Source organism: Eleutherodactylus coqui, chromosome 6, assembly GCF_035609145.1.
Source record: "Eleutherodactylus coqui strain aEleCoq1 chromosome 6, aEleCoq1.hap1, whole genome shotgun sequence".
NCBI lineage: Eukaryota > Metazoa > Chordata > Amphibia > Anura > Eleutherodactylidae > Eleutherodactylus > Eleutherodactylus coqui.
This window is the reverse complement of record NC_089842.1, coordinates 8,008,086-8,033,084: the sequence shown is the minus strand read 5'-3', so window position 1 is coordinate 8,033,084 and position 24,999 is coordinate 8,008,086. Positions and strand designations below refer to the sequence as shown.

The 24,999-nt window shown below is 46.7% G+C and overlaps 1 protein-coding gene across 4 annotated transcripts in view; it reads left to right on the top strand.

Moving 5' to 3' along the window:
- The window catches only part of NLRX1 (NLR family member X1), a 47,555-nt gene extending 29,483 nt beyond the window's left edge, over window positions 1-18,072 (top strand). For all 4 annotated transcript variants that reach the window (XM_066606117.1, XM_066606119.1, XM_066606116.1 and 1 more), the window contains exons 4-8: window positions 3,722-4,338; window positions 9,929-11,322; window positions 13,081-13,167; window positions 15,374-15,625; window positions 17,598-18,072. In XM_066606117.1, coding sequence (XP_066462214.1) covers window positions 3,722-4,338; window positions 9,929-11,322; window positions 13,081-13,167; window positions 15,374-15,625; window positions 17,598-17,904 — 2,657 coding nt within the window. In that variant the 3' untranslated portion in view covers window positions 17,905-18,072. The remainder of the gene's footprint in view (window positions 1-3,721; window positions 4,339-9,928; window positions 11,323-13,080; window positions 13,168-15,373; window positions 15,626-17,597) is intronic.
- The last annotated feature ends 6,927 nt before the right edge of the window (window positions 18,073-24,999 follow it).

The window sequence follows — 24,999 nt, the reverse complement described above, 5'->3', positions numbered from 1 at the left end:
ATGACACCTTGTCCCCAGCGCGATCCGCAGCCGCGGGGCTTTAGTCTTCTGAGAAATTCCAACGCTTCCACATCTGTGGATGATGTTTTCTCGGCCCTTGGTCTCCTTTATGATGACCCACATTGGGTTTCATTAGCTGAGAGTAAGATTACATTTCTGCAGCAGGTAGAGGGTCCGGTAGCGGATCAATGCGACGCGTTTCGCGGCTGAGCAAGTAAGTGGATTAATGATTCAGTATGCTGTAAGCTAGAAGCCGTGAAGCCGCCGGGTCTGCCGTTCCCTCTGCATGCACTCCTGCTCCTGCGATTTGCCTCCAATATGTCACTTTTTTTTATTGTAGCTTTTAAATTCACGTCTCATGCAAATATATTTGGTGCAGAACTCGGTCGTCTTAAGTGCATTTTTAACCCCTTAGTGACATAACTGATTTTAGCCTTCAGGGACAGTGAACCGTTTCCCCTTTTGCACTCCAACCGTCATAACTCTTTTATATGTTCATCACTGTAGATTTGTGACATCTTGTATTTTGAGAGTTTTTAGTTTTATAACAGCCAATTTTGGGTACATAATGTATTAAGTAAGTTTTATGGATTGTATTGGGGGGGGGGGGGTTGCTGCGGGACAATGGAAAAAAAGCCATTTCATAATTGTTTTGGCGATTATTTTCCTGGCGTTCACCTGTGGTGTAATTATTATGTTGCCTTTTATTCTATGGCTCAGTATGACCAGGTGTGTGGAGGTTTTACTGCTTTTGCACCATATAAATGCTTTTATACTAAAAGACTAAGTGCGGCGCCGCATTTAAAGACCAGATCAATTTTATTGTTCCACAGACAGAGAGCTGTTTCAGGACTGTTTTTTTTTGTGGGAAAACTTTTATTGGTACCATTTTGATGTGCATACACAATTTTTATTTATTTATTTATTTATTTTTTTTAATTCATTTTTTTATTCCTGTTTTTGGGAAACGAAATGATCAGAAAACGGCTATTTTGCCAAGGTTTTCTTTTTCTCTACAGCGGAAGTATAGTGTGACGGGCGGCTTCCATTGACTACAATGGAAGCCGTCCACGCATATACCCGCGGCAAATAGGACATGCTGCATGTACATTGAGCTAATAGCTGCAGTGAAACGCTGCGGATTTCCGCCGCGTTTCACACGAAAGAAATCCGGCCGTGTGCATCAGGCCATCAGGCCTTACCATGCTGGATAGATATTTCATAGCACGGGTTGTTATGGGTGTGGTGATACCAATTATGTTTTAGGTTATTTTTTGCTCTTTTTATTTTTTCAATATTTAAAGCCTTGTGTAAGGGAGGAAAAAACTTTTTAAAAAAAATGTTTTTCTGTAAAAACATTACATTTGTGCCATGGTCCGCAATGACTGCAGCATCTGTGGGGTTAAACCGTGTACAGGAGTGATGAGACGAGCAAATCCTCATCATTTCACTTCTGTATGTTTGGGAAGCAAATGATTATTGATTGATTTGGGAGGGGGGGAGCATGAACAAAAATCCATCATGGGTCGCTGTGTGTGGAAGAAAGTTGCTATTTTTTCTAACCCCGGACAAGCCCTTTAACCCTTTCCAATCCACTGCCTGACATTATGATTTAAGGCTGTACAGCTCCGACGTCCGTCGGGGTTCTCTTACTGTATCAATCAATCCTGGTATACAGGCAGGTAGGAACTATTAGGGGTTGATCCAGGGAACAGTCTGATTGCCATTAGGGAGTCGGGAAGGAATTTTTCCCCCAAAAGGGCTAATTGGCTTCTGGCCTTGGGGTTTTTTGCCTTCCTCTGGATCAACACAGTAGGATAGACAGGCTGGACTAGATGGACAATGTCTTCATTCGGCCTTACATACTATGTTACTATGTTACTATGTATATTGCCAGCCTATCCAGCGTGTCCCCTCATGCAATACTGGCTTTAGCCAGCAGATAGCGCTGTTGTATAACAGCAGAAAAAGAGTAAGCCCCTTAGGAAAACCAGGATACAAATTGGATTGGTAAGGCCTCATGTCCACGGGGAAAATCAGATCCGCTGCAGATTCTACATGGAGAATCTGCAGCGGGTCCCTCCTGCCCCGCGGACATGAGCGCTGAAAATAGCAATTTAAAAGCATTTACCTTTCCGTAGCGGGCGGCGAAGCTCTGCTCTTCCTCACGGCCGGATCTTCATTTTCGGCCGGCGGATGAATTCCTGACGCCGGCGGCACATCGCCGGCACGTCGTCGACGTGCCGCGCGCATGCGCCGGGCACATCCGCCGAGCCGAAGCAAGGGAGATGCGGCCGTGAGGAAGAGCAGAGCTTCGCGGCCCGCTGCGGGTGAGTAAATGCTTTAAATTCCTATTTTAGGTCTCCCGCGGATCCGGACGGCTTCCATAGGCTTCAATAGAAGCCCGCGGGAGCCGTCCCCGCGGGAGACCCGCATGAAAATGGAGCATGGTCCAGATTTTTTCATGCTCCATTTTTTTTTAAATGCCTTTTATTGACCATCCGCGGGTATTTATCTACCCGCGGGTGGTCAATGCATCCCTATGGGATGCGGATCCGCATGCGGGAGATCCGCTGCGGATCTTAAATCATATTTTGCCCGTGGACATGAGCCCTAAGGGTTAAATTCTTTGCAGCCCAGGTTGTTGTTAGTTTTCCCTAGCTGAGATTGCATAATCCAACTATTGGAGTGAACAGAAGACGCTGGTGGAGTGGAATAGCAGAAGCAGCAAGTCTGCAGAATTGTAACCGACGTCTCCTTTATTATATTAAGTTAAAACCAGCAAATAAATGTGATTTGATGTCCAGAACCTCTTGGTCAGCACATCTGGGGCAGAACGTAGACCGTCCAGCCAGCAGGGATGGGAATGATAGGTGAGAGGTGACAGGGACTGGCAGAGATTAATTGGCAGAATACCCCTTCAATATGTCATCCTTGAGGTACCCTGCTGCTTGTCCATCTATTGCCGTTGCTCATCAGTCATGCATCACACCAGGGGTAGAAAGAGCATTCCTTGAAATGACCTGTACGGTGTATACTACATATGTGGCTTACATATCATGCACACAGGGCTACCTCCATTATTTCCTATAACTTGCTCCCATCAAGGACTGTACTACTATTCTCTCTTATGTTTTATTTTCAGGAAAACAGGGTATCACCAAAATAAGCCCTCCCCTGCTTTTACAGGATTTTTGAGGAGGCTTGAAATGTAAGCCCTACCTGAAAAATAAGCCCTAGCTGCATTACATTAAAATAAATAACATTACCTAGCAGGCTCAGGCCACGTCCCTCCCGCTACTCTCTGGAGCTCCAGCATGCTTCCTTCAGTCCTCAGCTACCACAGAAGATCGCTTCCTGGTTACGTGATTTATAAATCCCGCCTCCAAGAAGCGATGGCTCTGATTGGCTAAGTAGTACTAGAGAACCAATCAATGCTCGATGAACCAATGCGATGGCTGTGATTAGTTCATCCAGCTCTGCATTGATTGGCTGAGCAGTGCTCGAGAATCAATCACAACCATCGCTTTGTGGAGGCGGGATATATGAATTGGCCAACCAATGCCATGGCTCAGGGAAGTGGACCGAGCCTGCTAGGTAAGTATAATAAGACATTAAAATTAATATAAGACAGAGTCTTATTTTCGGGGAAACACAGTAATGACAAAATGGGTGTAGGGCTAAGGGCAAACTAAAAACCATTTCTTGTACTTGTTTTCAGATCCGATTGAACAGCATCGTAAGCGCCTGTCTGCTTGGTTCAGTTGCCTGCCTACTGAAGAAAGGCATTTTGGCCCTTCCTTTGCCCTAGACTCCATCCATGTTGATCCAGTTATCCGTGAGCGTTCTTCAGAAGAGATTCTAGGTCCACAGTCCGAGCCAACTTTGCAATTTCAACTGCAAAGACCGTCATGTCCACAGACGATGTCCGTGTCTCAGCTCTTCCAACCGCACCCAACTGAAAAACCTGTTAGAAATGTGGTTCTTTATGGCACGGTTGGTACTGGAAAGAGCACACTTATCCGGAAATTTGTACTGGATTGGTGTCATGGACGGAAGAGTGAATTCCAGTTGATCATTCCCCTTTCGTGTGAAGATCTGTCACAAGTTAAGACTCCGGTTTCACTTACGCGACTCATCACCAAGAAATATCTTCATCTCCGAGAATTATTACCCACGCTGCAGGAGTTTTCCGGTGTCCTCTTTATACTTAACAGCTTAGAGTGGATGGATCTGGATTTCAGAATGGCCAATACTGAGTTATGTAGTGATCCAAACGAACCAATGCCACCGGCGGCGCTTCTTGTAAATCTCATAAGAGGATACCTGCTTCCAGAGGTGAGCATGTAGACAAAACATCAGGCATAATCAAGTTTTATTAAGTTTTCAAAAAGTATAAACAAGTACAAAACCATAAAAACATAATAACAAGAAAGCACAAAGAAGGTCCCTTACTGGGCTGGGCCTATCAATGATATACAAAAAACACTGTTTCACATAGAGTATTATATGCCTGGGGCATAGGAACAGGACATTGCACAACACCCAAACACTGTACGAAGCCTTGAATGTCCATAATGGCTGCTTCCAACAGGTACTAATAGAGTGCAAAACAATCAGTCAGCCCTGAAGGCTATGGTATAGATGAGGACAAATCGGTAACCCAAGAACAGCACAGCCAGACACAAGGGGAAGCAACAAATGGGAAGGGTAAAGAGAGGAGAGGAGGAACAAGAACAACAGAGAAACGGGTAAAAAGGGGGGAAAGAGGGAGAGGGGAGAGAAGCAACTCCTACCATACCGGAAGGGGGTGAATTTATTGCCACAGACAATGATGAAATACCACCCTAAGTGATTAGGGACTGAAAGTCTGGAGAGTTCTGAAAGTCATGCAAGGGCGGCCATATAATGCAGAATTTACAAGGGTCACCGGAGTCCTCCCCCACCAATTCCTCCATTTTTAGTTTTGTGGTATTTCCAGTGTCCTGGTATGACAGCACAGGCAGCTGTGAGGAAACTGCCAATAAGACCATTTTGAATTACACCTAAAGAGCCAATTATTATCAAAAATAGCGCTGTCTGTGGGCCTGATTTCACCACACAACCACTAACTTCTGTGGTTGTAGAAAAGACTTGAGTCCACAAGGGCTGGAGCGTTGTAAGCTCCACCACACATGCAGCATACTCCTAAGACAAAACATCATTAAAGAGGACCTGTCCTGTCCTCGGGGCGGCGGGGCCGGTCATATGGATTTGCAGTCCAGCTAACTGGGTCCCAGCTTTTTTCTTGTAACTCCTACCGTTTCCCCGTACCAACCCCCATTAGTTTCACCTGATCTGTTTTGCAAATGTTAAGTATGATATTTACACTACTGGTCAAATGTTTATAATGCCTAAATTTTTAGTTATTTTTGACATTACCACAGTTCAAGTCCAGCAAATCACGTGAAATGGTTCAAAGGTTTAAGAGTAAGTTAAAAACAAAAATATTATGACATTTTAACCTGAAACGCAGCAATAGTCTGAATTTATAATTTTAACCAAATGGAGTTTTTCAGGGGACGCATCAAGGTTCGCTGCTCTGCAGCACAGAAACCTAATTTTGGTTTGAAATTGGATGCAAACTATTCCTACAGTTGTCTCAACTTTTGGAGATGACTTTCAAACCCTCTGATTCTATATAACCAGTGATGGAACAGGCTGCATCACACCCTCTAAGGCAAGATTTGGACAGTTTTACTCTTCACTGCTATCGTAATGACAAAAAGGGCAATTAACCAAAGAAGACAGACAATTATAACCCATAGAAGTGTAGGTATTTGGACTACTGAAGCCGTATGACATTTTTGGTACATCACGCAGGGTTTTTGTACGCCAGCGAGTAGATAAAGGGATGGTTGCTGAGTGTGACACAAACTGTCAAACATGGAGGAGGAAGTGTGATGGTCCGCAGCTCTTTTGCTAAATCCAGAGTTGGCAACTTGCACAGGGTGACTGGCATACCGGACAAAAAGGGCTACCAGAGTATTTTGATATGCCATGCAGTGCCATCTGGTTTACGCCTAGGTGGTCAACATTTCCCATTACAGCAAGACAATGATCCAAAGCAAACCTCTAGGTCACATGTGTCAAACACAAGGCCCGCGGGCCGAATCCGGCCCGCTGCCTTATGCTATGTGGCCCGCGGCATGCCGACGGCCGCTCACCACTGTAGTGATTACCAGCTGGGGTGCCGCAGCTCCCCACTTGTAATCACACTGACAGCGCTCATCCCAGCGCACACTCTGACATCAGAATCCTTCTCCCCAGTCCCCTGCTCTTCAGTTCCGCAGGAGAGGACTCAGGGAGGAAGCGTGCCGTGCTGCACCCGGGCGCATAGGAACTTTTTCCACCAGGCTTTTGCACTATTGAGCAATTCCAGCAACCTGATTGGTTGTCTGGGTTGGCTGATTCACAGTGATTGGTTGTTTGGGTTCGCTGATTCACTAAGCAACCAATCAGGTTGCTGGAATTGCTCAATAGTGCAGAAGTCTTGTGGAAAAAGATAATATGCCACCCGGGCTCACCACGATCCGAGGAGGAGCAGCGCTGACAGCAAGGAGGAGGTAAGCATATGGCTGGGGAAGGGGGAAGTTAATATTGCTGCTGGGGGGGTGGGGAGTTAATATTGTTGTTGCTGGGATGAGGTTAATATTGCTGATTGCTGCCGGGGGTGAGGGGGTTAATATTGCTGGTGTGTTGGGGGGGTGAGGGGGTAAATATAGCTGATGTGTTGGGGGGGGGGTTAATATTGCTGCTGGCAGGGGGTTAATACTGTTGCTGGGAGGGGGTTAAGATTTTTTGGGGGGGAGGGGTTAATATTGCTGGGAGGGTTAATATTGTTGCTGGGTGTGGGGGAATAATATTGTTGCTCGGTGGGGGGTTAATATTGCTGCTGGCAGGGGGTTAATATTGCTGCCGGGTTGGGAAGGGGATGGGGGGTTAATATTGCTGCTGGGAGAGGGTTAATATTGCTGCGGGGGTGGGGTGGTAATATTGCTGGTGGGGGTTAATATTGCTGGGAGGGGGTTAATATTGCTGCTGGGTGGGTGGGGGTTAATACTGTTGCTGGGAGGGGGTTAAAGGGGTTGTCCCGCGCCGAGACGGGTTTTTTTTTTTTTCAACCCCCCCCCCCCCCCCCCCGTTCGGCGCGAGACAACCCCGATGCAGGGGTTAAAAAAGATCACCGGACAGCGCTTACCTGAATCCCCGCGCTCCGGTGACTTCTTACTTACCCTGTGAAGATGGCCGCCAGCATCTTCTCCCTCCGTGGACCGCAGGGCTTCTGTGCGGTCCATTGCCGATTCCAGCCTCCTGATTGGCTGGAATCGGCACGTGACGGGGCGGAGCTACACGGAGCCCCATTGAGAAGATAAGAAGACCCGGACTGCGCAAGCGCGTCTAATTTGGCCATTAGACGGCGAAAATTAGACGGCAACCATGGAGACGAGGACGCTAGCAACGGAACAGGTAAGTGAAAAACTTTTGATAACTTCTGTATGGCTCATAATTAATGCACAATGTACATTACAAAGTGCATTAATATGGCCATACAGAAGTGTATAACCCCACTTGCTGCCGCGGGACAACCCCTTTAATATTGGTGCGGGGGAAGGGGTTAATATTGCTGCTGGTTGGGGGGGGGGGTTATATTGCTGCTGGGAGGAGGTTAATATTACTGTGGGGTACCCTGTTACTACTGGGGCCACTGCGGGGATCGCTATTACTAATTGGACCACTGTGGGGGGCAATATTTTTACTGGGGCCACTATGAGAGTCACTATTATTACTGCGACCACTATAGGGGTCACTATGACTACTGCGACCACTATAGGGGTCACTATTAGGGCTCGTTCACACGGGTGTAATTGCATTTTGGTCGCACAAATACGCTATGTATTTGCGCAATCAAAAACCGCTTATGCTTACGTATTTGGGCATGCAGAAAAGAACGCAGATGGGCCCACTGAAATGGTGCGCAAATATGCAGTGAATACATCGGTTTCCTGTGCATTCGCCACGTATTCACTTCAATGGCCTATTGGGGTGCGTAGTAGGTCCTGCTGTGTGAAAATATGCATCATATGAATGAAATTACTGAGATCAATGGTTTCTATTCACTGCATATTATGTACGCAAATACGCTGGTGTGAACGGACCTTTACTGTACTGTCTTACCATCGGCCCTTTGAAGGTCCCCATAAGCCTGATGTGGCCCTCGGTGAAAATGAGTTTGACACCCCTGACCTAGGTTATGTCAGAACTACTTGAGAAGACAAAAAAAGGTAGAAATAGCCTGCACGTCTCCAGACTTAAACCCCATTAAACTTGTTTGGGATGAACTGGACAGAAGGGTGAAGGCAAAGCAGCCTACAAGTGCAGCACATTTGTGGGAACTTCTGCAACAATGTTGGGAATACATGTCTGCACAATATCTGAATACAATTGTAGAAAGAATACCTCAGTGGTGTAAACTGTTGGGTCAGCTAGAGGGGGCGACTGGGAACAGGAAAAAATCTAGGTGATCCCACAGGGATCACCGGCCAATTACCGGGTCGGATTCCGCTGCGGGATCCCACATGCGGAATCCAACCCGGCCGTGTGCATTCGGCCTTAATTTGGTGAAACCGAGTTAATCCATTATTTTTATGTATCTTGTTTATCTTTCATTTCAAAACACATCTGAGGCACTAAACTGTGTAAATTATCAATAAAAGTCAAGGTGTTATAAAACCTTAGACCGGCAGTGTACCTTCACCTGAGCAAATATTTACCTCTGAATACACGGAGTCTGGACTTTACTATACAGAGGCGTCGGCCCTTAACTGTTGAACTTGGTTAAAGGGGAATCTGTCACCTACTTTTAGCCCATAATCTAAGTTTAAGTGACCACTAATTCCAGGGATGTGTTTTATACTTCCCTGTCGTTTCCCCCAGTATCAGCGCTGGACACCGCTGCTCCCTGCATTGAGCGGCGCTGCTAAGTAGTATGATCACAAGTCATAATCTTAAGTAATATGATTGCATTTCGAATTTTGTTTTGGGGGTATAAGATCACTTGTTAAAGGGGTTGTCCGAGACCAAAGTCAAATTTCCAAATGGCCATAAGTCATCACATAGTACTACAGTAAATCCATCCATTACCTTTTCTCTTGATTTTCTGTCTCCTTTTTATTCTGCTGCACCCATTGTGCATTGTTTACATCCTGTTCTTCCTGTTCATAGACTTCCATGCTGCTCCTACTATATCTCCCATAATCCTCTTGGCTGCAGCTCAGCCACATTAGTATCCTCCTTCCACATCTCCATTCCATCTTCTATACAAGCACTCCTCTTCCTTCTCCCAGGCACCCCCATACTCCTAATATACAGACACCCCTCCTGCTCCTTCACTGTCCCATATAGGTATCCTTCCTCTATCTCGGTATCCAGGCAGCCTCCACCAGTCCTGGCCATTCGTTGTCTGCACAGCACCAGGCACCATGTCCTCAGCCTCCTCCTTGGGTGGGGGGTAGCAGGGATGAACCGGTCAACGAACGGGGGTGCAGAGTATCCGGCCTGCCTCCCTCAGTGACATGCACAGAGTATACGTACCGAGACATGGCCTGAAGCCATGTTATCAGAAAGGAATGTCGCGTCACCGGAACTAGTTATTGGGGTGCAGTGTGGTCACGTGACCAGTCCCAAAAACAAGGAAAGTAAGCGAGTGGTGAAATTATTTGTATTGGCAAATGGGACAAAATCAAATGAAGTTGTTAAGCAATGGACAAACCCATTTGGCCACTTCTATATATGAAAAGAAAAGGGTTAAAAAATGTATATTAGTCGATGCTTTAGTGTATTTTTCTCATCAATGTAACAATGCTTGTAAAAAATGTTTCTTTTTCAGGCCAATGTCTTGGTCACCACTCGTCCCTCCGCACTAAGTCGAATCCCTGGCAAGTACATAGGTCGGTATGCTGAGATCTGTGGCTTTTCGGACACAGAACTACAAAAGATGTATTTCCAGTTACGTTTGGGGCACAAAGATGCAGATCCACGTGAAACCGCGAACTTGGCGGAAATGTTAAGCCGCAACTTGGAACATCACAGCCAATTGTCAGCCGCTTGTTTCCTGCCTTCGTACTGTTGGCTGACTTGTGCTACGTTACACTTGTTGTACTATACAAAGCCTGACGACTCGCCGATGACGCTGACGGGCATTTACACCACCTTTTTACGATTAAACTTTGCCGGTGAAGTATTGGACGTTACACATCCCTCTAAAATCTCCTTGATGTTTTATGTAGCACGCACCATAGGCAAACTGGCGTACGAAGGCTGTAATTCCCGACGTACCAAATTCACCCTAGCCGATATCACAAAGTGTCTTCACGTACAAATGAACAGCGAGGAAGAGCTCAACCTCCTTACCGTCTTCCGATCTGATGCTTTTCGTTTCTTTCTCACTCCTTGTGTCCAGCTGGGCCAAGAGGACCACTTTGTCTTCACGATACCCGCTATGCAGGAATATTTAGCGGCACTCTATGTAGTATTGGGAGAAAATAAAACCGCTTTGCAGCGGTTTTGGAAAGAGTTTTCCGAAGTTATCAGCAAAGCTGGAGAAGACGTGGTCGCTGTAGTCAACGTCTTGTCTAAGTTCCTTCCTCTACGCATCTTTACGCTCTTTAACCTTTTACGAGTAGTGCCACGTCTTTACGGCAAAGTCAGCGGTCAGAGTCGTGAAAACATAGCTCAAACGATGACTGCAGAAATGTTCAGAGAGGAGGATTCTTATAACGACGATGTTATAGACCAAATCAACTCGAGCATCCTGGGTGTGGAGGGCCCCTTACAGCCAACGGAGGTGGATATTTATAGCAGACAGGAGGCATTTGAATTATTTCCCATTTTCATGGCAGGGCTTCTGTCCCGTCAGAACCGAGCTATGCTTGACCAGCTAGGATGCCCCATTATGAACATGGATGCCCTAAAAATCACCAATGCTCTAAAGAAACAACTGTTGAGGTCTAGCCTTCTCAGACTACCACCATCGGAGCTCATGGACTTCCTCTTTTTTCTATACGAGTTTCAAAATCAAGGTTTCACCACAGGACTGGTAAATTCACTTAAAGATCTGGATCTCTCCACTGTTCGCATGACACCGCTTAAATGTAATGTGGTTGCTGCTGTCATCGGAGGTACAGGAAAATTACTGACAGATGCCAACCTCAGCTCCTGCCACCTAGATCCTGATGCCATTCATACGTTGGCGCCTGTGCTCCGTAGATGCCAGAATGTAAAGTGAGGACCATTGGAAAAGGGTTGTGATATTTCATGATGATAGTAGATGTTTAACAGAAGGAAGGTTGCTATCCACCGTAGCATGTCTACTGGTATAGATTGCCTTGTGCACCGTGTTGACAAAAGTATTGGGACACACATAGAAGGTGTTAACCGCCTTTGACCTCAATGACTGCAGTAACCCTCCTAGACAGCTTTTCACCAAATTCCCATAGATGTGTGGAGGGATTTGCCTCCATTCCTGGAGGAGAGTTTCAGTAAGTGATGCATGGGATGATTGACACGGATATGGCATTCTAGTTTGTCGAGAAGATGCTTGATAGGATTAAGATCCAGACTTTGGAACGGCCAATGAAGTTTGCAGACGTTCTGCTCCTCAAACCAAGCCTAGACACTAGATGCTGTATGACCTGCTGATTGATCATTTTCATAGAGACGCGGCGCTGTACAAAAGGGTGTTATTGCCACAGGGTGGATGATGCCACATTGTCCGAAATGTCTCTGTACCCATTGCTGTTGAGGGTGGACTTCACTATAACCAATGGCCCTAGTCCTTCCCAGCAGAAACCCCCTCCCCCACACCATAACAAAACCTCCTTCAAACTTCAATGTGGTGACCATACAGTCTCGTAGAAACTGCTCTCCAGACAACAGCCACATTCAAGTGTGGCCATCCGATCGGAAAATGGGGTCCTGTGATTCATCTGTCCACAAAACTTGCTTCCACTCACTCACAGTCTGTCTCTCCAAGCCCCAACACAGGCACCGCTGTGCATTCACTGCTGCACCTGATGACATCCCACTGCCAGACCCCGTTGTCAGCTCTACACCTGGTGACATCCCACCGTCAGACCCCGTTGTCAGCTCTACACCTGGTGACATCCCACCGTCAGACCCCGTTGTCAGCTCTACACCTGGTGACATCCCTCCGTCAGACCCCGTTTTCAGCTGCACACCTGGTGTCATCCCTCCACCAGACCCCGTTGTCAGCCCTACACCTGGTGACATCCTCCTCACCAGACCCCGTTGTCAGCTCTACACCTGGTGACATCCCTCCTCCAGACCCCGTTGTCAGCTCTACACCTGGTGACATCCCCCCACCAGACCCCGTTGTCGGCTCCACACCTGGTGACATCCCCCCACCAGACCCCGTTGTCAGCTCCACACCTGGTGACATCCCCCCACCAGACCCCGTTGTCAGCCCTACACCTGGTGACATCCCCCCACCAGACCCCGCTGTCAGCTCTACACCTGGTGACATCCCACCGCCAGACCCCGTTGTCAGCTCTACACCTGGTGACATCCCCCCACCAGACCCCGCTGTCAGCTCTACACCTGGTGACATCCCACCGCCAGACCCCGTTGTCAGCTCCACACCTGGTGACATCCCCCCACCAGACCCCGCTGTCAGCCCTACACCTGGTGACATCCCCCCACCAGACCCCGTTGTCAGCCCTACACCTGGTGACATCCCCCCACCAGACCCCGCTGTCAGCTCTACACCTGGTGACATCCCCCCACCAGACCCCGTTGTCAGCTCTACACCTGGTGTCATCTAATGGTTTCCGTACTGGGATCTCCTGTGTGATCCTCTCATTTTATACCTAATCCTCACACATCACCTGAGAACATAGGATTGGTGGGGGCTTATACTTTTGTCAACATTGTGTATGTGGCAGAGAGATCCTGGCTAGATACCTACTTACAAATTTACTAACTGGTATAAGCCGTCTTATGATGTGACCTTGTTGTTTGCAGTTTGCACATGAACTCCCTCGGTCCTGATTCCTGTACTGAAATAAAAAACCTCCTGCTCCACCCTGACTGCGCCATCAGCAGTTTACGGTAAGTAGCTCTGAGAAGCTTCTATGTTCTTTTATGCAATCGTGTAACATAATGAGGTAAGCCATTTTCTCCCTGCCCGCTGCTGGCGCCCCGGTCCCCTCCGCTCTGCGCCTGTAACACTATGGGGGTATTACTGATGACTTGTATATCTTGTGCCGTTGTGTTACAGCTGGGAGCGAGCGGCTGAGGGAAAGCAAATACAATGACTTGCTGGAGGGTTGGGGGATTCAGCATTCCTGCTCCTGCCTGAAACACAAGACTGTACACAGTACACAGAGAAATGGCCTTTGTATAACTATCATTAATAGAGATGATCGAGCATTGCCCTTAGCGAGTACCTGCCCGCTCGAGACAAAAGGTTCGGGTGCCGACGCGGGGGAGCGGTGAGTAGCGGCAGTCAGCAGGGGGGAGTGGGGGGAGAGACGTTGAGAGAGATCTCCCCTCCGTTCCTCCCCGCTCTCCCCCGCTGCTCCCTGCCCGCCGCCGGCACCCGAACCTTTTGTCTCGAGCGGGCAGGTACTCGCTAAGAGCAATGCTCGATCGAGCAATTGCCCTTAGCGAGTATACTTGATCATCACTAATCATTAACCCCTTCACGCCCCAGGACGTACATTTACATCTTGGGTGTGTGGGGTTTGTATGAAGCGGGATTGAGAGTCGATCCTGCGCCATGCAAGGCGGGTGCCGGCAGTATTTGATAGCTGACACCCGCCTGCAACATCAGTGCTCACTTTGACTGCGGCTGCTAAGCCTTTGAATGCCGCTGTCAATTGTGACAATGACATTTAAATGCCCCGATCAGTGTTTTGGGGTCCCGATCCCCCCTCTTTCCACCCTTTTCCCGCAATGAGATTATGGGGTGCTGTTCAGTTGCCATGGCAGTCTAGGTGTTTTTGAAGGCCCCAGGGCTGCTACGACTGATTGGATTGCCCATCTAGGTGTGCCAGAATGCAGTATAATGTAATATGTTATTACATTATAATCTATGAGCGATCAAAAGTTCAAATCCCGTATGGGGAAAAAAATATATTAACTTTTTTCCATATTTATAATAAAATCTAAATGGAAAAAAAAACTTACTTGGCATCGCTGCATCTATAAAAGCCCAATTTATCTAAGTAGCGTAGAAAAAACAACCCCTTTTTCTGTCACCCAGTCTCCAAGAAAAAATGTAATAAATAGCAATCAAAAAGTCACATGAACTCCAAAATGGTACCAATAGAAAGTACAGGTTGTTATCTTCGCGCCCCCCCCCCCCCCCCTCCCCAAAATGTAATATTTATGTTTTATTTCCCATTTCATTAGTCTTAATAGTTTTGTTACTTTTTCAGTACTTTGTATGGTATATTTAAATAGTACCACAAAAAAACTACAACTCGGCCCGCCAAAACACAAGCCTACAGACCGCTTCGCTAATGGTAGATTTCACCACAAAATCCACAGCAGAAATCCATGGCTGAGCTGCGGGTCTCTACTTGCAGTTCCGGCAGACCCGCATGCAGATTAATTTATTTCCATGGAAGCACATGGCCCCGCTATCGCCTACGAGGCTATGCACATGGCTGTAGCTTCACATGAAGCCATGGTCTGGGTGAGGATCTCATGCCATGTCCTATTCCTGTCCATGTTACGGATGAGAAGTCGGACATGCGATGCCCCACAATATGTATTGCCTGTGTATATTGCTCAGCCCGTGGGCGAGCGTCCGTATGCTGTCCGAAGCAAGTTGTACCGCAGTCCATCGGGCGCAACTCACAGTTACAGCCATATGCCCTTAACAGCCTAAAACAAACAGAAAGGCGAGACTCCAACGTGCAAAAGAGCACAAAAATTGTAGCAGCAGAGAAACCTCCCCTGGTCAGATGGATCCAGATTTCCGTGCTGCTGGGAGGTCAGAAATTGGCACAAGCTGCATGAATTGATGACCCGTTGAGGTCAGGCTGGAAGGGGAGGAGGGGGATGTGCGGAAGGTCTTCTTGGCGCACCCTGGGTCCTCTCATACCTGTGGATGGCTGCCACAACAAAATGTTGTCGTTCTCAAGGCCCAAGGAGATCCAACGCTCTACAATGTGGGGGCTCTAATATGGGGTCCTTCAGTGTGTAGCAGCCATGTTTTTTTGCATTCTGTCTCTTCACATTAACTGGATTTTCGTTGCCTGGTTGACCTTCACACCCTTCTCCATAAAGTCTCCTACCTTTCTCCTAGGTTATGTAATAACCCTCTGGCTCCACAGGGGGCACAGTTAATCGTGGAAGGACTTGCCGGCAACAGATCACTGAAGCACCTGTCGCTCCTCCGCACCGATCTTGGCGATGAGGGGGCTGAAATCCTGGCAGATAATCTCGGAAAAAATAAGCATCTCCAAGAACTGAATCTGGCGTACAACGGGATCCACGACCACGCGGCGCTCCGGCTTGGGGAGGAGGCTGCTCGCCACCCAACTCTCAGCAGAGTTCAGTGAGTACCAGAAAAAAACTTTTTAATTAGTCCCTTAATCACACCGCCCTTTTTTTTTTTTTTTCATCAGTTTTTTTTCCTCACTTTCAAAAAATCCTAACTTTTATTTCTCCATCAACGTGTTAAAGTTCTCATTTCTTGCGGGACGAGTTGTATTTTTTAAAGGTACTATTTAATGTACCAAATAATGTACTGACCAACTTCAAAAAATTTCTAAGTGCAGTGTAATTAAAAAAACAAACATAATTGCATCATGTTTGGAAGGGAGGCGGTCTTGTTTTTATGGTGTGCACACTGTGGCAAGAATGACATGATGACTTAATTCTGGGGGTCAATACATTTATTGGCTACCAAATTTATATACTGGAGTATTAGCCGACCCGAGTATAAGCCGAGTCATTACGTTTTACCACAAAAAACTGGTAAAACTTATTGACTCGAGTATAGGCCTAGCTACACTCGAGTGTATATTAGGTAAAGAAAAAATTCAATACTCACCTCCCAGCTGGGGTCTGTGTCCCCAGCGCGATGGTCTCCCCAGCGGTGCGCAAGCTGTTTGAGAATTCTCCCAACTGTTATCTCCCTGCTTGGCTTTGAATTCCCCCACCGTCAGCGCTGTGCAAGTAAGCGCTGTGATTGGATCGAGCGCCAGCCAATCACAGCCGGCGCTCGATAAACCAATCACAGCCATTCAGTGATCTCATCCACTGAATGGCTGTGAATGATCGAGCGCCGGTTGTGACTGGCTGGCCCTCAATCCAATCACAGTGCTGATGACGGGGGAATTCAAAGCTGAGCATGGAGATGACAGTGGGGAGAATTCTCAAGTGGCTTGCCACACCGCCGGGGAGACCATCGCGCCGGGGACACAGACGCAGGCTGGGAGGTAAGTATTGCGGGCGTTTTTTTAAAATTTTTTTAACCTCACTCGAGTATAAGCCGAGGGGGGCTTTTTCAGCATTAAAAAATGTGCTGAAAAGCTAGGCTTATACTCGAGTATATATGGTAATTTTTTTTTTGCTGTACTACTTTATAAAAATAAAATATGGGGGGGATTAAACACATTTTCTGCCGCCATTTTCTGACAGCCATAATTTATTTTTCCGTTGCTGTTGCTGTAGGAGGGCTTGTTTTTTCCGGATGTCCTGTAGTTGATATCGGTACCGTTTTGAAGTACATAGGACTTTTGGATTGCTTTTTATTAAATTTTTTCTTGGAGACCGAAAACGTGCCAAGTATTTTTTTTCCCCTCCCCATAACATTCAAGAGACCTTACATGCAGACAACATTCACCCTGCAGTCCAAAAGACACGGTACTTTGATAGATCAGAGTTTTATGGATGCAGCGATACCAAATATGTTTCTGAGTTTTTTGTTTTAATTTTTTTTATTTTAAGAAGTATTGGGGGAAAATGGGAGGGGTACATTTTTTATTATCTTTAATAGTTAGTAAAAAAAAATTTTTTCACTAATTTTCATATTTTTTTTTTTTTTATTTAGTCCCCATAGGGAACATGAACCTCTGATTATTTGATCGCTCATAAAGCATAATGCAATACTATAATACTGCATTATATAGCTTTCTGACAGGCAGTCTATCAAACAAACCCCTAAACCTTCAGAAAGCCCCTGGCTGCAATTAGAACCAAGCAGCACTGCGCGTTTTTTTTTGTTTTTTTTAATCGTGTGTGTGTGTGCGTGTTCGTGTTCGTGTTCTGCTCGGGAGCCCCAAATTCGGATCGTGTGATTTAAATGCCACTGTCAGGTTTAGCAGCAGCATTTCAGTGGTTAACAGCTGCGGTCACGTCTCACGCTCTTCACGGCTCTGGTAGGCGCTGTCATAGACGGTGAATGGGGTTGGATTGATACCGCTCTCTACAAGCCCCGCGCCCCACGACTTAAATAAGGGGTTAAAATGTAATGTCTCCTGAAATAAATAAATGTATTACTTTTTGCACTTTTTCCTTTGCAGCTTGTATTTTAACGAGCTCTCGGACGGCGGTCTTCGCGCCTTGCAGTGTCTGGGTGACGTCCGCGTTATTGTATCCCTTACAGAAGGATCGGATGCGTCTCGTCATTGGTCTCTGATATTGAGAGAGCTGAAGGCTAATGCTGGGGGCTGGGATCACGCCCGAATGAGCGCACACCTCACTTTGCTCTTGCGGGATCTACAAAGTAGTCGGGCGGTGACTAAGAACTGGTGGCGTAAAGTGCGGATTCTACGCGTGGAGACGGAGGTCAAAGTAATGCTGAGCCGCATCCAGGGAGGAACGCTGTGAGCGACCGCGCAGTTCTACGGAATCTTCTGGAATTATTGCTGGAGGAGAACGGGTCACAACTCGACTAACGGTTAACAGTCCGCAGAGGTGCGTCTTACTGTTGTGCCTCTGTGGGCTTCCTGTCTGCCGTACCGATCTGCACTGCACATAAATAATGCCCCTCTACTATTCGTGCCTCTTCGTACAGCCTTCAGAATGGATTGCCACTAAGCACTTTTTTCTGCACCTTTTTATACCTTTCACAACAATGGTTGCAATCAAAATTCTTCTCCCCTCCCCCGCTGCAAATTACATTTACTTACAAACTTGAACCCTTTCCCTTCGCCTTCTTACTGACTCCACTAATGGGCTTTAAACCGGCACAGACATCTTTTTAAGAGGGTGGCTTAGCTGACTACTAACGGCCAGGCACGGAGAAACCTCAGATTCTGGCAATTTAACCCTTTTTAGATACAACCAATAGCAGCTGTTGCGATCCCAAGGTATCAATGGGGCCCTATGGCAGCCGGAAGCCTGACAAAGGTCTCCATGTCTGCCATGTAATTCAGCCTGTTAGACTCCGCCTCCCGCAGCGTCTAATAGGCTGCTGTTATAGGCTTAGTAGAATACACTACATTAGTAATGCAGTGTATTATCCTAGCAAATTAACAATCACATTTTTAAGTCCCCTTCATGGACTAAAAAATTGTGTCAAAAAAGTAAATCCAGTTTTAAAAAATGCACATGTTCCCTACAAAAACCCCTATTAAATGGAAATAATAAGCAGCGCATAATACCGATTATCATGTTTGTAACGACCCAAATGATTAAGTTGTTGTTTATCGCGCACGGTGAATGCCATAAAAAATTGCCAGAATTGCCATTTTTCTTTTGTTCGCCCACCAAAAAACATAATAAAAGCAATCCATGAGTCACCTGACCTCAAAACGGCACCAAAGAAAACTTCAATTCTTCCTGCAAAAAAGAATCCTTCATTAAGCTCCGCTGCTGAAAAAATTAGTGTTCTGGGTCTTAAAATTAGACTAGGTGCACACAAGCCACGAGCCCAAGAGCCACGGCCACAGCTCCACCGGTGAAGCAGACTCCATTGTTTTTCTTTAAAAACATTTTTTTTATGTGCAAAAGTAGGAAACAATAAAAAACCTCTCTATAAACTTGGTATCGCAGTAATTGAGCCGCTCCGGAGAAGAATGGTGAACGCCATAAATCAAAACCCAAAAAACTATGGCAGGATTTCTTGGTGTTTCTTCTGGATCTCCCCCCCTCCCCCCACACCTTAAAAAGAATGTAATAAAAGTTGTACAACACATTATATGTACCCAAGAGTGGGGCCATTAAAATATACAACACATCCCCCCAAAAAAGCAAACCCTCATACAGCCTTGAGGCACAAAATAGGGTGGTCATGAAGGGGTTAAGTGATTTGCCATCTTTCCTTCCACACGCGGCAGGTTTCCAGCGCCAGAGGAGGCACAGCTACCCCAGAACATCAGGATCGACCGCCATGCATCACTGGAGGCGGGGGCGGGGGGGGGGGGGTGTTCTTTTCAACATCTGCTTCATCCTTCCTCCTCCGCTGATCCAAAAGAGGTCCAAAAAGTTGCATTTTTGTTTCATCCACAGAACAAAATCCCCAACTTGTGTGGTTATTTATGTTGCATTAAGCACATTGGAGCGGCTCTTCTTGAGCTTTGGGGTCAGTAGAGGTGGGCGTCTTAGGGTTGGGGCATGGAGACCTTCAGTATTTAGTATGATCCGTATGCAAATGGGAACCTCAGTGCTGCCACCTATGTGCACATGGACCGTTTGTCACTCGGACCGATGGTCTACATGGAAACCCTTGTGGCATGTCCTATTCCTATCATGTAACTGTATTGTCTGTGGCTATCAGCCGGCATACGGCCTGGTGTCCCTGTGCTGTCCGATGTGGCTGTGGCTCCCAGGCTCGTGGCTAGTGTGCTCCCAGTCGTAGACATTACATAGAAGTCACTAATGGAACAACCATTGATGGACATTACGCTCACACATGCAGCCGTGCGTGTTGTAGTCCATATTGGCCACCACAGTTGTTCAGGCTGGCCGAACGTTGGACGGATGAAAGAACCTTCTGGGAATGTTCTACGAGCAATAGATCTTTTGTCCGACTATCGAAGGATTGTCATCGTCAGCTGAAGCCGTCTTTTGTTAATTTGCACCCGACGAACAATCGTTTTGGTTCAAGTCCTTCACTTTTGTCCTCTTCAATCTTCTGTCTAACTTTATACAACCTAGTAGTTTAATTAAATTTTTGTGCCAAAATGTTGGAGCAATGTTGAATTTAGGTCATGCACCCTTCCACAAAAATGTCATCCCCTTCCCATGAAGCCACGCCCCTTTTTATTAACCCCCTGAAAAACTGGCACATTTTAAATAGTAAATCTGCCTCCTAGTATAGCATTGACGTGTAATTGTGTTGTAGCTAGAGATGAGCGAGCATGCTCGCTAAGGACAGTTGCTCGAGCGAGTATTGTCCTTAACGAGTACCTGCCCGCACGGAAGAAAAGGTTCAGGTGCCGGCGCGGGTGAGCGGTGAGTTGTGGGAGTGAGCAGGGGGAGCGGGGGGGAGAGAGAGATCTCCCCTCTGTTCCCCCCTGCTCTTCCCCGCCGCTCCCTGCCCCCCGCCAGCACCCGAACCTTTTCTTCCGAGCGGGCAGGTACTCGCTAAGGACAATACTCGCTCGAGCAATTGTCCTTAGCGAGCCTGCTTGCTCATTTCTAGTTGTAGCACATATTTCCTTATCCCCAGCCACAGCGCACTAATTAAATTGCAAAAAAAAAAAGTAGCGTGTACTCGCCTCTCTTTGGCGGCCCAGTATGCAGCAGGGTGGATGCCCCGGCACCGGCCTCTGGGTGTACGGACTGTGGAAGTCAGGTGACTGCTGCGGCCATTCAGAGTCCGCAGCGTCACTGTTGGCAGTCTTGGGATCAATGCTCATATCCTGCGGACCATGATGCCAGGACTTTGGGATGGTTATGCTGCCGCCTCTGGATGGCCATGGCAGTCGTCTGACTTCCGGCAGGCTCTGCATCCAGAAACTGGTACCATGCGCAGGCCGCCAAAGAGAAGTGAGTCCATACGTTTAGTTTGTTTATACTAGGTCTGGCACAATTTGTCAGGAATGAGGAGAACTAAAGGGGAACCCGCTATTAAGTGGAATCGGCTCTACAGCAGGGGTGCACAACTTTTTCTAGTCTGAGGGCCACATTGCTATACTGAGCCACTTCCAAGGGCCGCAGGGGTATTCCCATCTGAGGCATTGATGGTATGTAAATGGGCTAAACCATAATAAATCGATGTAAGTTCCACTTCCCAGACTCCCGCCTGTTGGGATATAGGGGTCAACTTTTGTCGCAAGAAAATCACGGCAAAATCGTGTCTTTTGTTCCCGCAGTTTCTGAGCGTCAGCGATGCTTTTCCCGGAGAATAATCTTGCGTTACATCACTGCCGCCTACGGTTAAAGCGCGTAATTTTTTATCGCAAAGGTCAATAGGACTTTCTAATGTTAAAATCACAACCCGTGTTTGTTGCGTTGCGATAAAAAGAAGCCTCCATAGGGAAACATGGGAGACAAAAAAATCGCACAGCGCAGAAAGATAAAGCGGCCGCGATTTTTTGTTTTCTCAACATCACATCAGTGAAAACATCGCAGATGGGAAGGAAATCCTTGTAAACCGTTGGTTTCATCATCTGCTTTTTTACGGACTCCCATCAGGTGAAAATCGTGCAATTTTCTCGCCCGTGTGAAACAACCCAAACTCATATACCCATTTCTGGAGTGCCAAACGAGTAAAGAGACTTTATCCTCCTAATATACAGGGGACCCAGACATGACTACACAGTGCACCCTTAGTACTTGTCCTAGTATATAAGGGGCCCAGACATGACTACACAGGGCACCCTTAGTACTTGTCCTAATATATAGGGACCCAGACATGACTACACAGGGCACCCTTAGTACTTGTCCTAATATATAGGGGACCAGACATGACTACACAGGGCACCCTTAGTACTTGTCCTAATATATATAGACCAGACATGACTACACAGGGCACCCTTAGTACTTGTCCTAATATACAGGGGACCCAGACATGACTACACAGTGCACCCTTAGTACTTGTCCTAATATACAGGGGACCCAGACATGACTACACAGGGCACCCTTAGTACTTGTCCTAATATATAGGGACCCAGACATGACTACACAGGGCACCCTTAGTACTTGTCCTAATATACAGGGGACCCAGACATGACTACACAGGGCACCCTTAGTACTTGTCCTAATATACAGGGGACCCAGACATGACTACACAGGACACCCTTAGTACTTGTCCTAATATATAGGGGACCAGACATGACTACACAGGACACCCTTAGTACTTGTCCTAATATATAGACCAGACATGACTACACAGGGCACCCTTAGTACTTGTCCTAATATATACGGACCAGACATGACTACACAGGACACCCTTAGTACTTGTCCTAATATATAGGGACCAGACATGGGTACACAGGACACCCTTAGTACTTGTCCTAATATATAGGGACCAGACATGACTACACAGGACACCCTTAGTACTTGTCCTAATATACAGGGGACCCAGACATGACTACACAGGACACCCTTAGTACTTGTCCTAATATATAGGGGACCAGACATGACTACACAGGACACCCTTAGTACTTGTCCTAATATATAGGGACCCAGACATGACTACACAGGGCACCCTTAGTACTTGTCCTAATATATAGGGACCCAGACATGACTACACAGGACACCCTTAGTACTTGTCCTAATATATAGACCAGACATGACTACACAGGGCACCCTTAGTACTTGTCCTAATATATACGGACCAGACATGACTACACAGGACACCCTTAGTACTTGTCCTAATATATAGGGACCAGACATGGGTACACAGGACACCCTTAGTACTTGTCCTAATATATAGGGACCAGACATGACTACACAGGACACCCTTAGTACTTGTCCTAATATACAGGGGACCCAGACATGACTACACAGGACACCCTTAGTACTTGTCCTAATATATAGGGACCAGACATGACTACACAGGACACCCTTAGTACTTGTCCTAATATACAGGGGACCCAGACATGACTACACAGGACACCCTTAGTACTTGTCCTAATATATAGGGACCAGACATGACTACACAGGACACCCTTAGTACTTGTCCTAATATACAGGGGACCCAGACATGACTACACAGGGCACCCTTAGTACTTGTCCTAATATATAGGGACCCAGACATGACTACACAGGGCACCCTTAGTACTTGTCCTAATATACAGGGGACCCAGACATGACTACACAGGGCACCCTTAGTACTTGTCCTAATATACAGGGGACCCAGACATGACTACACAGGACACCCTTAGTACTTGTCCTAATATATAGGGGACCAGACATGACTACACAGGACACCCTTAGTACTTGTCCTAATATATAGACCAGACATGACTACACAGGGCACCCTTAGTACTTGTCCTAATATATACGGACCAGACATGACTACACAGGACACCCTTAGTACTTGTCCTAATATATAGGGACCAGACATGGGTACACAGGACACCCTTAGTACTTGTCCTAATATATAGGGACCAGACATGACTACACAGGACACCCTTAGTACTTGTCCTAATATACAGGGGACCCAGACATGACTACACAGGACACCCTTAGTACTTGTCCTAATATATAGGGACCAGACATGACTACACAGGACACCCTTAGTACTTGTCCTAATATACAGGGGACCCAGACATGACTACACAGGACACCCTTAGTACTTGTCCTAATATATAGGGACCAGACATGACTACACAGGACACCCTTAGTACTTGTCCTAATATACAGGGGACCCAGACATGACTACACAGGACACCCTTAGTACTTGTCCTAATATATAGGGACCAGACATGACTACACAGGACACCCTTAGTACTTGTCCTAATATACAGGGGACCCAGACATGACTACACAGTGCACCCTTAGTACTTGTCCTAATATATAGGGGACCAGACATGACTACACAGGGCACCCTTAGTACTTGTCCTAATATATATAGACCAGACATGACTACACAGGACACCCTTAGTACTTGTCCTAATATATAGGGACCCAGACATGACTACACAGGGCACCCTTAGTACTTGTCCTAATATATAGAGACCAGACATGACTACACAGGGCACCCTTAGTACTTGTCCTAATATACAGGGGACCCAGACATGACTACACAGGACACCCTTAGTACTTGTCCTAATATATAGGGGACCAGACATGACTACACAGGACACCCTTAGTACTTGTCCTAATATATAGACCAGACATGACTACACAGGGCACCCTTAGTACTTGTCCTAATATATACGGACCAGACATGACTACACAGGACACCCTTAGTACTTGTCCTAATATATAGGGACCAGACATGGGTACACAGGACACCCTTAGTACTTGTCCTAATATATAGGGACCAGACATGACTACACAGGACACCCTTAGTACTTGTCCTAATATATATAGACCAGACATGACTACACAGGACACCCTTAGTACTTGTCCTAATATATAGGAGACCAGACATGACTACATAGTGCAGCCTTAGTACTTGTCCTAATATATAGAGGACCAGACATGACTACACAGTGCACCCTTAGTACTTGTCCTAATATATAGAGACCAGACATGACTACACAGGACACCCTTAGTACTTGTCCTAATATATAGGGACCCAGACATGGCTACACAGGGCCCCCTTAGTGCTTGTCCTAATATACAGGTGACCCAGACATGGCTACACAGGACACCCTTAGTGCTTTTCTGTTCCTGTTGCCCTGCTGTGTGCCAGTCTTCCTCACCCTGACATGGAACCTATGTGTGAGCAGCCATGCATCGATATGCCAGTCCGATTGCCGCACAGAGTGGCATTGTGGCCACATGTTGTGCACCCCGGCTTTACAGTAGGTTTTTCTCTTAGCCAGTATTAAACACAAACCTTGAACCAGGGTAGGATGTTCT